The sequence below is a fragment of the Oncorhynchus mykiss genome, chromosome 12 (assembly GCF_013265735.2).
Source record: "Oncorhynchus mykiss isolate Arlee chromosome 12, USDA_OmykA_1.1, whole genome shotgun sequence".
In the NCBI taxonomy this organism is placed as follows: domain Eukaryota; kingdom Metazoa; phylum Chordata; class Actinopteri; order Salmoniformes; family Salmonidae; genus Oncorhynchus; species Oncorhynchus mykiss.
Window position 1 is genome coordinate 38,733,634 of NC_048576.1, and position 16,838 is coordinate 38,750,471.

Below are 16,838 nucleotides of genomic sequence, written 5' to 3' on the forward strand. Positions count from 1 at the left end.
CCCTGTAGCGCCGTCTTAGGCGTCTCACAGTACAGACATGGCAATTTATTGCCCTGGCCACATCTGCAGTCTGCCTAAGGCACGTTCACAGATGAGCAGGGCAGCTTTCTTTTGTTGTTTTGCAGAGTCAGTAGAAAGGCCTCTTTACTGTCCTAAGTTTTCATAACTGACCTTAATTGCCTACCGTCTGTACGACCGTTCTACAGGTGCATGTTCATCAATTGTTTATGGTTCATTGAACACGCATGGGAAACAGTATTTAACCCCTTTACAATGAAGATCTGAAGTTTTGGATTTTTATGAATTATTTTTGAAAGACAGGGCCCTGAAAAGGGGACGTTTCTTTATTTGCAAGCGTTTATAATGTTGCTATCTTGGATGGTCATTATTTGCACCCATAGCTGTCTATGAATTTGAGAGTGGTTACATTTCTCCAGCCTCATCCCTCAGACTTTTAGCTAAACAGGGGAACCTCATAGTTTCAACTGCTGATTGTTGCTTTTTAAAAAAAGTTTTTAAAAGGGCAGCAGTTCATTTTGAACGCACAACCCCTCCACGTTTTTCAACTAAACGCTCAGACCACTACTGTTTTCGATTAATTGAACGTAATACTACATTTTTTCATACTGAACACAGCCCTGAGGATAATCTCATTTTGGGAACCTATTAAAACATTCAGTGAAAATAAAAGGGGAGTTTAAAACTACCACTGACAAACATTGAATTTGATAGAAAGTTATTTCACAGTGGAGTACAATTTGAGCTGAAGTTGCCAAACTCTAACACACCTCTGATAGTGTCACTGAGGGCTGATTGTGAGAGGAACACTTTTGTGCTGTACCTTTGGTGTGCTGGTCACCAGGAAGCTGAGGGCCTGGGAGAAGGCCTGCTCTGCGTTGCGGCATCGCTGGTCGGCCAGGGCCATGTGGGCATCCTGCACAGCTGACATCAGTGCATCCCGCACACTAGGGTCTCTGGAGCTGCCGGATACCGCCTGAGTGGGAAGGGGTATCAGTGAGTCACTAATATCACACAAGTTGGTTTAGAAAAAACACTTTCCGTGTGAAAACTACTCCAGAAGATCATGCATCAATCCTAGCTGACGTGTTCTTTGTGGTAAAAACGATTATGGGATGAATGTACAAACTGTTTCAGAGCCAGGGAGGTGGTGGGTTAAACTCGCAAGAGGAAGGTGCGGAGGCCACAGTACATTTGCATGCCATTAGTAATGTAGTTATGGCAAGAAATACAAGGAAGGAAAAGCATCCAGCGTTGTGAAATCCTGTTTGACTTGTGACAATGACCTCATGTTACATGACGGTCTACCTTTTCCTTTGACTGCTGGTTTCTGTTCTTCCCTTTCGTTTTCTCTGAAGAGCAGGGCTCCGGTTTGCTGCTATTTTTATCAGCCATTTCACTGAAAAGAAACAGATCACTTTAAGGTGTTGACAATGCTAACTTCTGAGTAGCCTACCGTCAATTACACAGCACAAAAACTTGATATCTCCAGTGTTACTTAAGGCCGACCAAAAACAGGAAATCACCCAAGTATGCAAGGGTGTGCACAGAGCAGTAGGCAGTTGGTGTGCCACGTGATTCGACAAGCACTGTCAAGCATTAATCAAGTTAGCAAGAAAGTACATACCACACAACTTGCAAACAAAGGTGCGCCGTATGTGCTTTCCCTATACACAATTTTAAAAGAACAGATTCAGATTCTTGGTAGCGTTCAATAAAGCAGAAAATATCCATTGCTTCCGATTAAGCCTAAATTACTTTCCACTGTTAGGGTGGACCAAAAATCTTAGATTTTCCATCATACTGTTCATTAGTGTTGTCATGATACCAGAATTTTTGGTTTGGTATCACAATTCCAAGGCAGAAAGGCATATTATTAGCCGTAGTCATAGAATGCACTTGACCCAGACAGACCCAGAGTTCAATATCATTAAAAGTTTTATTTTTTCAACACATGCATTAATGAATCAAATTTGACTTATTTTTACCAAAACTACATAAGTAATCATTTGAATGGCGAATCTCAACTGATAAACTGGGGGAATTAAGTATCCTAGGCCTATTCACAATACAGTTGAAAGCATATTAAATAGGTGTGCGCATGCATTGAGTTAGTTTTGGCTGATTTCATGGGCCTACAGATGAAAAACAATCTGCATCGCTTCCATTTGGGACTTATATTATACTGATCAACAACATTTACATGGAAGAAGCTATCTTTAATAAAAGTGTGCGCGCTCTTTAAGAACCATGTCATTATTCACACACTCAGTTTGAGGTTTGAGCAAAGGCAGGGAGATGAATTGAATAGTGACAATCAGCTTTGAAAATCTGAAATAATTTGCTTTACCATTCGCATACTATCAAACAAGGTACTGAATTTATGTTAGCTTCAGCTGTAAGGCAGCAAAGAAAGTTAGCCTATAAAGCTAGAAGCTACCAGTATCATCTTCCATTTTAAAGTGTTCCAGCATGTAATGGAAATTCTTTACCAGTAAGAGGCATTAGAAGACAAATGAATATTACCAATTGAACAACATCTATTGAAGAATAAAAATCAATGTTAGCGTTTACATAGCTGGCCATAAATGGTGCATTTTACTTTATAAGTTGGTTATGTAGGCTTCTAACGCATTGCTTTCAACTACATACTCTCTCTCAAAAACAACTCAATCAGTAAATGACATGAAACATTTGACAGATGAACCGAAAGTAAAAATCTAGTACCGAACAATTCAGGTTCTAGTATCGAAAAACGACTGAAGTTTAGGTATACCGTGCAACACCCTACTGTTCATACGCATTAACTTTAACACACGAGTAATGCCCGTTTGGGGTCAATATACTCCTTTAAAAATCGTTCATCCCCAATCAACAGCAGACCTGGTATTTTGGTCTGGCAGTAAGGTGAGCCTAATGTATTACAAACCCGGAAAACAAATCGAACAGAAAACTCACACTTTCATCTCTTTAGGCACCTTGGTATTATCCACCGAATGTGCTCTTCTTGTACCTTTCACCAAGGAGAAAAGGGTTAGCTTCTGAAAACATGAGGCTCCCAGTGAAAACAGCAACTTGGCAAAGAAAGTGGCAGCGTGTGTTCTTAAAGAGACAGCTCAAGGAAGTCAAAACAACCAAAAGATTATGATAGGCTGAACCTGTTAGGTAGACATACACAGCCGACTCATATCAAAAGCATCTCATGGAACCTAAAAATCTGCATTGTATTTAACACAAACTAAAAAGCCAAACTATATTTGCTTCCATTTATACTGAACAAAAATAAACTAAATTTCAAACACTTTGCTGAGTTACAGTTCATATAAGGAAATCAGTCAACTGAAAAAGTCGTTAGGCCCTAATCTATGGATTTCACATGACTGGGCAGGGGAGCAGCCATGGGTGGGCTGAGCCCCACCAACTGAGGAGCCAGGTCTAGCCAATCAATGATTTCCCCCCACAAAATGCTTTATTACAGACATAAGTACACCCCCCCCCCCCCCCCCACCACACACACGTAATGATCATATTTAATCAGCTTCTTGATATGCCACACCTTTCAGGTGGATGAATTATCCTGACAAAGGATAAAATGCTCAGACAGGCATTAAAACAACAAGCACAAATTGAGAAATAATCAATTGGTGCACACTGAACATTTCTGGGATCTTTTTCAACTTATGAAACAAGCACATAACACGTTGAGTTTACATTTGTTCTGTGGATATCAACCCAAACAGAAGACTTCATTTCTAGCAAAACAGAAATAGCCAAAAACATCCTACCTGGTTGTGTCTGGCTTTCCACCTTGACTTCCAAGCCCTGTGTTCAAGGACATGAAAAACATCAGAAATAAACAATAACTAAAACACAGAAAAAAAAAATATTGAAAAACAAGATGCAACCATTTCCGTTCGAGTTAGTTCATATACAATCTGCCAATTGGAGAGAAAAAAGAAATAATCAGTAGACCCTAATATATGGATTTCATATGACTGGGAATACTGGTATAAAATCAGTTTGTCACAGATAGTTAAAAAAAAAAGAAAAAAAAAAGGTAGCGGCATTGATCAGGAAACCAGTCAGTATCTGGCCGCCACCATTTGCCTCATGCAGCACAACATCTTTTGCATAGAGTTGATCAGGCTGTTGATTTTGACCTGTGGAATGTTGTCCCACTCCTCTTCAATGGCTGTGCCAAAATACTGGATATTGGCGGGAACTGGAACACGGCGATCCAGAGCATGCCAAACATGCTCAATGGGTGACCGTGCAGTCAGAAAGTATTTAGACCTCTTTACAGCCTAATTCTAAAATAAATTAGAATTTCTCTTCTACACACACCATAACAAAGTGAAAACAGGTTTAAAAATAAAATACTGTATTTACATAATTTCTCAGACCCTTCGCTATGAGACGGAATTGAGCTCAGGCGCATCATGTTTCCATTGATCATCCTTGGAGGCGTTTCTAAAACGTGATTAGAGTCCAGCTGTGGAAAATTCAATTGACTGGACATGATTTGGAAAGGCACACAGCTGTCTATATAAGGTCCCACAGTTGGCAATGCATGTCAGAGCAGAAACCAAGCCATGAGGTCGAAGGAATTGTCTGTAGAGCTCCGAGACAGGATTGTGTCAAGGCACAGATCTGGGGAAGCATACAAAAACTACAAAGCATACCAAGTCTGCATCATTGAAGGTCCTCAAGAACACAGTTGAGCAATCGGGGAAGGGCCTTGGTCAGGGAGGTGACCAAGAACCCAGATGGTCACTGAGAGCTCCTCTGTGGAGATGGGAGAACCTTCCAGAAGGACAACCATCTCTGCACCACGCCACTAAAATCAGGCCTTTATGGTAGACTGGCCAGACGAGCCACTCAGTAAAAACACACGACAGCCCACTTGGGAGTTTGCCAATAGGCAACTAAAGGACTCAGACCATGAGCCACAAGATGCTCTGGACTGATGAAACCAAGATTGAACTCTTTGGCCTGAATGGCAAGCAGCACGTCTGGAGGAAACCTGGCACCATCCCTAAGGTGAAGCATGGAGGTGTCAGCATTATGCTGTGGGATGTTTTTCAGTGGCAGCAACTGAGACTAGTCAGGATTGAGGGAAAGATGAATGGAGCAAAGGTGGAGTAGGTTCTCAGACTGGGGCGAAGGTTCACCTTCCAACAGGCCAACAACCCTAAGCACACAGCCGAGAGAACGCAGGTGTGGATTCTGAACAAGTCTCGGAAAGTCCTTGAGTGACCCAGCCAGAGCCCAGACTTGGACATCGCTAGAGAGACCTGAAAATAGCTGTGCAGCGACGCTACCCATCCAACCGGAGCGCTTGAGGGGATCAGCAGAGAAGAACGGGAGAAACTCCCCAAAATACAGGTGTGCCCAGCTTATAGAGTCATACAAGAGACTCGAGGCTGTAATCGCTGCCAAAGATGCTTTAAAGTACTGCGTAAAGGGTCTGAATACTTACGTACATTTTATATCAGTTTACTTTTGATAAATTCTAAAAACCTGATTTTGCTTTGTCATTATGGGGTATTGTGTGTATATTGAGGACATACAGTGCCTTGCGAAAGTATTCGGCCCCCTTGAACTTTGCGACCTTTTGCCACATTTCAGGCTTCAAACATAAAGATATAAAACTGTATTTTTTTGTGACGAATCAACAACAAGTGGGACACAATCATGAAGTGGAACGACATTTATTGGATATTTCAAACTTTTTTAACAAATCAAAAACTGAAAAATTGGGCGTGCAAAATTATTCAGCCCCCTTAAGTTAATACTTTGTAGCGCCACCTTTTGCTGTGATTACAGCTGTAAGTCGCTTGGGGTATGTCTCTATCAGTTTTGCACATCGAGAGACTGACATTTTTTCCCATTCCTCCTTGCAAAACAGCTCGAGCTCAGTGAGGTTGGATGGAGAGCATTTGTGAACAGCAGTTTTCAGTTCTTTCCACAGATTCTCGATTGGATTCAGGTCTGGACTTTGACTTGGCCATTCTAACACCTGGATATGTTTATTTTTGAACCATTCCATTGTAGATTTTGCTTTATGTTTTGGATCATTGTCTTGTTGGAAGACAAATCTCCGTCCCAGTCTCAGGTCTTTTGCAGACTCCATCAGGAGTTCTTCCAGAATGGTCCTGTATTTGGCTCCATCCATCTTCCCATCAATTTTAACCATCTTCTCTGTCCCTGCTGAAGAAAAGCAGGCCCAAACCATTATGCTGCCACCACCATGTTTGACAGTGGGGATGGTGTGTTCAGGGTGATGAGCTGTGTTGCTTTTACGCCAAACATAACGTTTTGCATTGTTGCCAAAAAGTTCAATTTTGGTTTCATCTGACCAGAGCACCTTCTTCCACATGTTTGGTGTGTCTCCCAGGTGGCTTGTGGCAAACTTTAAACGACACTTTTTATGGATATCTTTAAGAAATGGCTTTCTTCTTGCCACTCTTCCATAAAGGCCAGATTTGTGCAATATACGACTGATTGTTGTCCTATGGACAGAGTCTTCCACCTCAGCTGTAGATCTCTGCAGTTCATCCAGAGTGATCATGGGCCTCTTGGCTGCATCTCTGATCAGTCTTCTCCTTGTATGAGCTGAAAGTTTAGAGGGACGGCCAGGTCTTGGTAGATTTGCAGTGGTCTGATACTCCTTCCATTTCAATATTATCGCTTGCACAGTGCTCCTTGGGATGTTTAAAGCTTGGGAAATCTTTTTGTATCCAAATCCGGCTTTAAACTTCTTCACAACAGTATCTCGGACCTGCCTGGTGTGTTCCTTGTTCTTCATGATGCTCTCTGCGCTTTTAACGGACCTCTGAGACTATCACAGTGCAGGTGCATTTATACAGAGACTTGATTACACACAGGTGGATTGTATTTATCATCATTAGTCATTTAGGTCAACATTGGATCATTCAGAGATCCTCACTGAACTTCTGGAGAGAGTTTGCTGCACTGAAAGTAAAGGGGCTGAATCATTTTGCACGCCCAATTTTTCAGTTTTTGATTTGTTAAAAAAGTTTGAAATATCCAATAAATGTCGTTCCACTTCATGATTGTGTCCCACTTGTTGTTGATTCTTCACAAAAAAATACAGTTTTATATCTTTATGTTTGAAGCCTGAAATGTGGCAAAAGGTCGCAAAGTTCAAGGGGGCCGAATACTTTCGCAAGGCTTTGTATGTAACCTGTGGAAAGGCGTCTGAATACTTCCCAAATGCAATGCATGTCTGGTGGGTATGCAGGCCATGAAAGAACTGGGGCATTTTCCACTTCCAGGAATTGTGTCCAGAGCCGTGTGACATGGGGCTGTGCATTATCATACAGAAACAATGGGCCTCAGGATTTTGTCCCGGTATCTCTGCATTCAATTTGACATCGATAAAACGCAATTGTGTTCGTAGCTTATGCCTGCTAATGCCATAACCCCACCATGGGGCACTCTTCACAACTTTGACGTTAGGATACCGTTCACCCACACGACGCCATCTGCCCAGTAGTTGATTTAGCCGTGAAGAGCACACTTCTCTAGTGTGCCAGTGGCCATCGAAGGTGAGAATTTGCCCATTGAAGTCTTATGACGCAGAACTGCAGACAGGTCAAGACCCTGGTGAGGATGACGAGCACGCAGATACGCTTCCCTGAGACGGTTTCTAACAGTTTCTGGATTTGCACAACCAAAAAATGTCTGCAGTTTCATCAGCTGTCCGCGTGGCTGGTTTCAGGCCATGCCGCAGGTAAAGCAGCCAGATGTAGAGGTCCTGGGCTGGCATGGTTACACATGATCTGCGGTTGAGACCGTTTGGATGTACTGCCAAATTTTCTAAAACATTAAATTCTCATAACAGCTCGTGGTGGACATTCCTTCAGTCAGCATACCACTTGTACTCGCCCTCAAAAGATTGAGATATGTGCACATTTTAGAGTTGCGTTTTGTCCCGAGCACAAGGTACAGCTGTGTAATGACCATCCTGTTTAATCAACTTCTTGTGGATGGATTATCCTGGCAAAGGAGAAATCCTCAAACAGGGATTTAAACATTTGTGAACCAAATTTGAGAGAAATAAGGTGTATGGAAATTTCTGGCCTCTTATTTCAACTCGTGAAAGCAACAGTTACGAATGTTCTGTTTATATTTCTTCAGTGTATTTGGTCTGCATAACATGCCTAACAGTATTACTCACAAACAAGACTTTAGAAACATTCATGTCCATGAGATGACGTCAATGCTTTAGCTTATCAAACAGCTCATTGATCAGTGCACAACACAAAGCAATCACCAGTTGCTGTAGTTGAAACTACTCTTGGATTAAGTCCTGTTTGTACTCTACAAGGACTGTTGTGGACAAAATGCGTCATCCTTAATGCAATTCATAAATTAGGGTACTGAAAGTTGAGGCTCAGGTCTGAGTAACTGACCTTGTTCTCAGGAACAGTGTTTTTAGCAGAAGGCTCAACCTTACTGGTGGGTTTTGCGGCCTGTTGTGACTCTGTAGTGTCTGCTCTGGTGTTACTCTCTGTCCTGTAGATAACAGTAAAACACCAGGTTAACAACTTCAAAGTGATCAACAAATGCATGATTGCCGTTGTTTTGTAAACACTTGTATAATACTGTACATACCTTTTACTTGAAACTTTCTTAGCTGCAGTTTTATTTGATCTTCCAGCTAGAAATGAATAGTTTGTAAACATGAAAATAAACAAAATCAAAGATAATACATAGACAATGATCTAGCAAAACCAGACTACCTCCAACAAACAATTATAAACTTAAAACAATTGAGGAACAAGCAGGGATGCAAACTGGTGAGAGCCCAACAAGGTGACACTTTGCGTTGCACTGAAACATGCAACAACAAAAAAGAACGGAGAAAAAAAAAATCCCTGCTAGGGGGAAACGCAGATTAACTAATTAAAACATATGCGCTACATGATCAGTCTAAAATAAAGTGATTAATGTAACCCTAACTCACAGCTAAAAAAGATTGTAAGGAAAGCAATGTTATGTTGCCTAGACTATTGCAAGTAACTCATTTGTATCTTGCAGTTAGCCATGACAGCTTTTATAATAGGTGTGTGGTCACAAGTGCTCTAAGTATAGCAATTAAGGAAAAAACATCTTAAGTAGAAATATAATTAAACAGGCATTATATTTTTGCTCTATTATAGTGCCCACTACAGTAGACGTCGATCAAGTGCACGAGGCTACATGTGTGCAAAAATAACATTCACTGAGTAAAATAATTAATAATTCCCTGTTGGGGATTAATCAGAATAGTTGGGTAACATAGATAAGATGTTCTATTTTCATTATATGCTTGTGAGTTACTTCTCATTTAGAATGTCTCTTGTTGTACTATAGTGGTGGCCATTTGCAGTTATCCTTTCTCTGTCATGGGGTCAGTTACCTGGGCCGCAGAGAGGGGAGAGGTCAAGCTTGTCTTCATATGTAAACATATCTTTTAAACCATGTTAAGGGATGATTGAGGGGGAACCAATTATCTCTTGGCTCCACAATGTGTGTGCCAGTCACTGTGTCTCTGTGATCTTGTCCAGGAGGGGTGTATTTGATATATGCCTGTTGATGAGGTTTTGTTTTATGGTCCTGAGTGGTACCAAGAGATAAGAACATAGTTTAGGAGACAAAGCTGAACGATAATTTACAGCCAATGCTGTCTGGCTATGTGTGTCTTTGCTATAAAGGATCTCAGTTGCAATGTGTAAGGACTCAGAATTCATTTATAGACAATGAATTAATCTGAGAGTCACAGGGTTGTGATGGAGCTAATATAATTAAAAGATGGACTTTATGATAACTCTGACTTGTGTGGTTTGCTCTCATGATTTGGTAAATACAGGAAATTTCCACTACACCCCTCTCACACGTTACTGTCAAGTTCAACACAAAAGCAATATCTTTGGGCTACACTGCACGTTATTACATTGTACACTTCTGCCTGTGGACATGTGTTCTACAATGTGCCAGCAGAGCATGATACCCTTAGTTGGCATAATTGATCTCGTTGTCTTTCAGGCAGAGAGCACACCTGGTATACCCCTTTTTATTCACCGTATTTAAAAGAGGGAAAGTGTGGCATTTCTTTCACCTATATTGGCATCCAGCATAAGCCAGGCCCAGCTACACTTGATCTCCAAATCCACTTGTTTAACAAGTAACGCCTCATATTGACCTAATTCTCTCATTCTGAAAACAAACCACATACTGTAGCGGGAAAACAGTAGTTAGTACGTTAACATGTCAGATTGCCAGGTTCCAGTAAGCAATTAACACATTGTAACATTAGGAAAGGTGTTGTGCCGAACTACTACCCCCCAAAAAATGAATCATTAAAATCTGTGTGTTATATTAAACAGAGGGAGTAAAATGTAGGCAAGCAATAAACATTTAAAAACTAGTTGAGTAAGGCATGGGAGAGTTGACAAATTTTGGCAAAGAGATTTATTTAGACTAATACACTTGAAACAAATCCAGACACTCCAGACATCACTAGTGCCTCCCCTGCGATCAAAAGCAGAAATCTCAACTAGCAAGCAAGTCACAGCAATGAATAATTAAGTGTGTTAACATGGGGGGAATTTGGCACAACGGCAAGGAGTCATACCTGTTAATACTATACTGCATTGGTTACTAACGTTAGCTAGCTGTCTGACTTTATCAGCCAGCTAATTTTCAGACAAACTCAATTATTTGATCAGCTAAATTGGCTAATGTGGCTCAACATTTTTCTGGCTAGCTAACGGATTATTCAATCCAGCTACTATAGCAAGAACCTTAACAATACTTGTTCCACCACACTTTCTCCCTCACCTCAAACTTTCCAAATGCCAATTGTTCAGTTACAGCTCATGAAGTATGCTTCATCAACTTATCACCCGTCTCCGTGGTCAGGCTTCTCGCCAACCGCTTCACTATCGTTCAGGCTCGCGCTGGTTTACAAACGCGCATCACTCGCTGGTTTATGAGACTCAACTGAGCTCAGGCGCATCCTGTTTCCATTGATCATCCTTGAGGTGTTTCTAAAACTTGATTAGAGTCCAGCTGTGGAAAATTCAATTGATTGGACATAAAAAGGCACACCTGTCTATTATTGGTCCCACAGTTGATAGTGCATGTCAGAGCAAAAACTAAGTCATGAGGTCAAAGGAATTGCCCATAGAGCGCCGAGACAGGATTGTGTTGAGGCACAGATCTGGGGAAGGGTACCATAAAATTTCACAGCATTGAAGGTCCCCAAGAACACAGCAGCCTCCATTATTAAATGGAAGAAATTTGGAAACACCAAGACACTTACTAGAGCTGGCCGCCAGGCCAAACTGAGCAATCAGGGGAGAAGGGCCTTGGTCAAGGAGGTGACCAAGAACACAATGATCACTGATATGGCTCCAGGGCTCCTCTGGGAGAACTGTCGAGAAGGACAACTATCTCTGCACCACTCCACCAATCAGGACTTTAAGGTAGTGTCCAGACGGAAGCCACTTTTTTTTAAGGTACCACAGCCGGCTTGGAGATGACCAAAAGGCACCTAAAGACTCAGACCATGAGCAACAAGATTCTCTGGTCTGATGAAACCAATTGAACTTAAGCCTGAATGCCAAGTGTCAAGTCTTGAGGAAACCTGGCACCATCCCCAATTCATCGATACGTATGCTATGATGCAGGTAAAGTTGCCTCGCGCACCTACAGTGCTGGTCATAAATAAAGCTAGCTCATGGGTGCAAACAATGCTCTTCCCCAAAAACAGCTTTCTATAGCTACTGAAACAGCTATTTAGTTAGAAAAACAACATCTAAGTGTCATCTAAAATAAACAATTTATAGTTTGATTAATGGCGGCCGGACCCATCTATGTGAAGCTAGCCACAATAAGGATTAGCCACAATAGTGAACTTTGCGGTTAGCCTTCAATAAAAGTATGTTAATTCTATTTGCATTAATTTGCATCACTGTCAATGACACTTATTTTGAAGGCAAACCGCAAATTCAACTTGTGGCTAAACCTTGCTCTGGCTAGCTTAACACATAACCCGGGCCGATCGAGCCTCACTTGCCGGATGAAGCTAGCTGGCTGCTTATTACGTTAGCTTTGGGGAGCCAGCCAGCCAGCTTCTTCAATAGAAGAATACTTAAGGATTCCTAAATCATTGCTAAGAATAATGGAAATGACTGCAGGTTCTACTGATCATTGTTTTCATGCTGTTGTATTGGTGCAACCTAGGTACCAAGCTAAAGCTAGCTACCCCAGAAGTTGCGGTCAAACAAATTATGCTTTATTACGAACATCGTTCATGGCTGGTGTTGACTGACTTTTGTAAAGCTTTGACATGCAAAGTCCCATAGTATGCATGTCGTGAAGCTATTACTGTGCATCTCCGGTAGGGTAACATCAGAAAAATAGCGCACTTGGTAGTGTTAACCAGTGCTCGACCAGTCGGCGAAAGCCATCACCACCCACGACGGTTGATTGTCAAGGGCAATAAATTCTATTATCTTAACTTTAATGGATTTCACCATCGAGTTGTCTCACTGTTACTCTTTCCAATGACTGCTTGACCCAAACAGCAGACATTGTGGGCCAGTTTAGATGCTGTGTTGCATGTATAGCGCAACATTTTACATGTACCTTCGTTATATAAGTTTGCACGTCAGCTTTGACGTCGGGCGTTAAACTAGACATCGGCCGATACCGATGTCGGCATTTTTAGATAATATCGTCCGATTCCGATATGTTCACCAATATAGCGGAGTATCCCTAGTCTGAATACTTATGTTTAATACATTCCTAAAAACCTGATTTTGCTTTATCATTATGGGGAATTGTGATAAGATTAAGGGAAAACAATTTAATGCATTTTAGAGTAAGGCTGTAACATAAAATCTGGAAAGAGTCAAGGTGTCTGAATACTTTCCGAACCCACTGTAAACAGAGTTTGGATTAGCCACCCCCACTTCCTGCTATTGGATATGCAAAAAATCTATGGCAGTGCATCGGTCTTCGCATGAAGAATGATTTGCAAATGGGACAAGCTCTTGTTGGGAGGGTTTTTAACCATCCCTTTGATTTGTCATTGTAAATCGCTAGGAGATTTACAAGGCGCCAAATTAATCTTGGTAACCACAAGCCAAGTCTTACAATCTTCTCCAAATTTATCCTAGTAATTATGTTTTCCTACATGATCAGATGGTTTTTAATATGAAGTTCTGTGGGCAAATTTCCCCGTTACCTTTGCGTTCCTCTGCCCGATGGCACTTGCTCTCCTCTATCTCTATGTTGAACTTGACATGTTGCTGCAGCAGGTCCTTCATACCCTCTGGGTCAGCCTTGCACAGGGTCTGGCCCCACTCGTTGGCCTCTATTGCCTGCTTGTGTTCCCCCAGTAGGAACAGCGCCTCACAATACCGGTAGTGACCCTGCCATACACAGACCACAGAGGAAGGGAAGATGCCATCATTCACAGCATAGACATTTTAGGAATGACAGTACTTTGGGCATTAACATTCCATTACAATCACACACCATATCATTTTTGTAGAATGTTGAGCATTTCATGCCTCACTGAAAAAAAAATATGATTTCAAATCAATAGAACTAGCTTGCTGGTCAGTCAGAACATAGAGCTGACTAAAATGTATTCATTTCAACACCATCAGTGGGTTTGATCTTGGGATAGTTAGGGATTTTGGCAACGAAGCCACTTACCTACTTCCCCAGGGTCAGATGAACTTGTGGATACCATTGGTCTTCGCATTTGAAGTTTCCAACTAGCTTTAGCAGAATTGTTAACTAGCATTAGCACAATGACTGGAATGGTATCCACAAGTTCATCTGGCCCTGGGGAACATCATAAATCTCTAAATATCCCTTTAAGCTGAGGGCAATCGGAATGGAAATTCAGATGTGACCGTGGGATAATTGCATACCTTTGCCCACTCTGGTTGTATTAAAGTGGCTCGTTTTCCATCCCCAACAGCTTTTCTGTAACAAATGATGCCTTGATCATTAAACATGTTTAATGGGTCTGTATACGTGTCCTACACAAACAGGTTTGTTTATCATATGTTTATAGTTTGAAGGACTTACAGATATTTTTCACTACGGATATAGCAAAGTGCTCGGTTCCCATAGATAATGTGGTTTTCAGGGCTAAAAAAAATAGACAGGATTATGTTATCAAACAAGAACTCCTTGACACACAAAACAAATATTTATGAGTAGTTAAGTACACCATTCCGGTCCATTTTGACAGACCAAATGGGAAAGCGAGTCATGATAAGTGGTCAAAGTAGCATTTACACTTCAGAGACATTTATGGTGCCATAAATGAACATGTTCAGCAGGGTGTTAGTCACTTGAATAAACAATTCAATCAAAAGGTACCGTGACAAACACATTGGGAAGCAGTAATGCACAGATAAGAATACAAGGGAAACAGCCTGACTTGATGCAATCACAGGCATATGTTATATTGTCCTCCAACATTCCAATAGTACGTAAATCCGATGTTAAAACCACCACTTACTGATATCTGATGGCTTTTGAGTAACACTTGACTGCTGCATCATATTTCTTTTTCTGAAACTGATCATTTCCTCTAGTCTTCATCTCTTCACTTTTCTGAGGAAAGGAAGGAGAAGTTTTTTTTTTTTATAGACAAAATCCTAATAGAAAACGCATGTCAGAATTAACCTACCCATCAACTTAGTTCATAAAAAAAACAAAAAAAAAAACATTACTATCAGGGGTTGGAACTGGTTCAGGGAATAGAACAAATTACTGGAAAATAACATTGAAGGAACAGAAAGAAAGTGATCCATAATCTTCCGGAACATAACCGTTATTTTAGAAGCATGGGAACCGGTTAATAAAAGTGATTTTATGTTCTAGGTATTTTTAGTCCCACAAAACTTAAGTGCCTATGCAAAGCCCACTGTTACTCAGAAACTCTAGTATCTACCTGTAATATGAAAACCGTTGCATGTTTAGGATACCTGCCCCTCCCAAAGAATAGACTACTGTCTTGATGTTACAAGCTTGATTCAGAAGATCGGTATGTTTAATTAGCTACAGAAGATTAGTATCCTCTACTAGCATTGAAAAAGTTATAGGCCTAGTTATCACATTGGATTTATTAACCACAAAATGGTAAGATGCATTTTAAATGCTGGTGCCGCTCTGCACACACAAGATTGTTAGCTAGTTAACTCAAAAGGAAATGCAAAGTTCCACCACAGAAGCCACTCCTCCTATGTATAATTATGTGGACCTAATTCAAATAATGCATGTCATAAGATACCCAGCGCTTCAAGCCTCCTCAACCCTCTTTCTACCCACCTGCAAAATTTGACAAATTTTGCACCATACGCTACTTGTCTGTCCATCACAAATGTAAACTAGTTTACCTGCTCTATCCACTGATTGGGTAATTCAATGAGCGAAATAAAAATGCATTTTACAGGTAAAACGATAGTACTTTTTGGTTCGTACCGGTTCAGAACTTTATTTTGCTGATCGGAACGATTGTAGTAAATTTCCCAAATCGTCCCCATTTTCACAAAATAAGGCGAGGGCACGAGTCCTTCAAGGTTGACAACATTATAAATTACAGGTTCTTACCTCAATAGACCATTGGCTGGGGTCCTGTGCAAGCTCTCGCATCATTTTTTTTCTGTCGACTCCCATGGCCTGTGTATAGTGGGCATCTGATGAGAGAAGTTCATGTTTGTATTTATTGGGACCCATTCACTGCTAACCAAGTTGCCAGAGTAGGATAAACTATGTCATATTTAATTGCAGTGGTATTCTAGCCTATAGCCCAGTAATAGTCAAAGTCGGTATAACACGGGAATTGTAGTTGGGGGGGCGGGGACAAAACAGTTAAGAATAGAGATCAAAGCAAACTGCCACATGCGCCGAATATAAGTGTAGACCTTACCGTGAAACGCTTACTTACAAACACTTCACGGTAAGGTCTACACTTGTATTCGGCGAGTGTGACAAAACCATTAAGAATAGAAATTGTATAGGACTATATACAAATGTTTCAGAAATAATATTGAAGGCATTTATTGGTTCTTAAATTTGGATCGATTATATATGTAATAAAAAAAAAGTGATTCACAATTTAAGGTGGTGTCATTAGATTTGGGTGGTCTCCAGAAATTCTGGCTTAAAAAAACAAGGCCCCTGCTGATAAAGTTTGGCTGTCACTGCCTATCTACCATGTTTCACCTTTCAGCCTCCACAAGCTACCTACCACTAAGCCCTAAACAGGCCTCAGTAGGTTAAGATCTAGTGTGAGAAGGCTGTAAAAACACATCGGCATGAAGCTTACAGACAGTACATCAGACCACCATATTAACAGCAATGGAGGACATACTGCCCGAAAGTGGTTCTTACACTCAGTGAAGATGAGCTGCAGGGCAGCAAAGCAGTTCCCTATGGGGCCCAGCTCCTGAACCCGCAGCTTGATGCGGGGCTCTCCTGTCCGCTCCAGCCAGCGTATCGCATCGTCCAGGACGTCCGGCACATGCTGGCCACAGAGAGGTACCAGTTAACAAAACACCTCTAGCCTTCACCATCATAACAACTTGTATAGCGCTGATTACAGAAAATTCTCAAAGCAAGAAAATCAATTGAGATGGTACAGATGGGAGATTAAACACCCCCATTTTGGCTTCAGATGAAAGGGTGGGGGTTGAAGGAGTTTGTATTGGAAAGAATGTAGCTTCAGCATAGGGGGCATCGATGGTACAGCCAGAGAAAGTCTGACAAAAAGGCCCTGA

The 16,838-nt window shown here is 41.2% G+C and overlaps 1 protein-coding gene across 3 annotated transcripts in view; it reads right to left on the reverse strand.

The window, feature by feature from the left end:
• ttc3 (tetratricopeptide repeat domain 3) overlaps positions 1-16,838 on the reverse strand; it is a 34,363-nt gene that overhangs the window by 15,105 nt on the left and 2,420 nt on the right. For all 3 annotated transcript variants that reach the window (XM_036937529.1, XM_036937530.1, XM_036937528.1), the window contains exons 7-18: positions 16,453-16,585; positions 15,670-15,755; positions 14,576-14,670; positions 14,137-14,199; positions 13,977-14,031; positions 13,280-13,466; positions 8,659-8,704; positions 8,457-8,559; positions 3,804-3,840; positions 2,977-3,031; positions 1,327-1,417; positions 842-994 (exon numbers count right to left, since the gene is read on the reverse strand). In XM_036937529.1, coding sequence (XP_036793424.1) covers positions 842-994; positions 1,327-1,417; positions 2,977-3,031; positions 3,804-3,840; positions 8,457-8,559; positions 8,659-8,704; positions 13,280-13,466; positions 13,977-14,031; positions 14,137-14,199; positions 14,576-14,670; positions 15,670-15,755; positions 16,453-16,585 — 1,104 coding nt within the window. The remainder of the gene's footprint in view (positions 1-841; positions 995-1,326; positions 1,418-2,976; positions 3,032-3,803; positions 3,841-8,456; positions 8,560-8,658; positions 8,705-13,279; positions 13,467-13,976; positions 14,032-14,136; positions 14,200-14,575; positions 14,671-15,669; positions 15,756-16,452; positions 16,586-16,838) is intronic.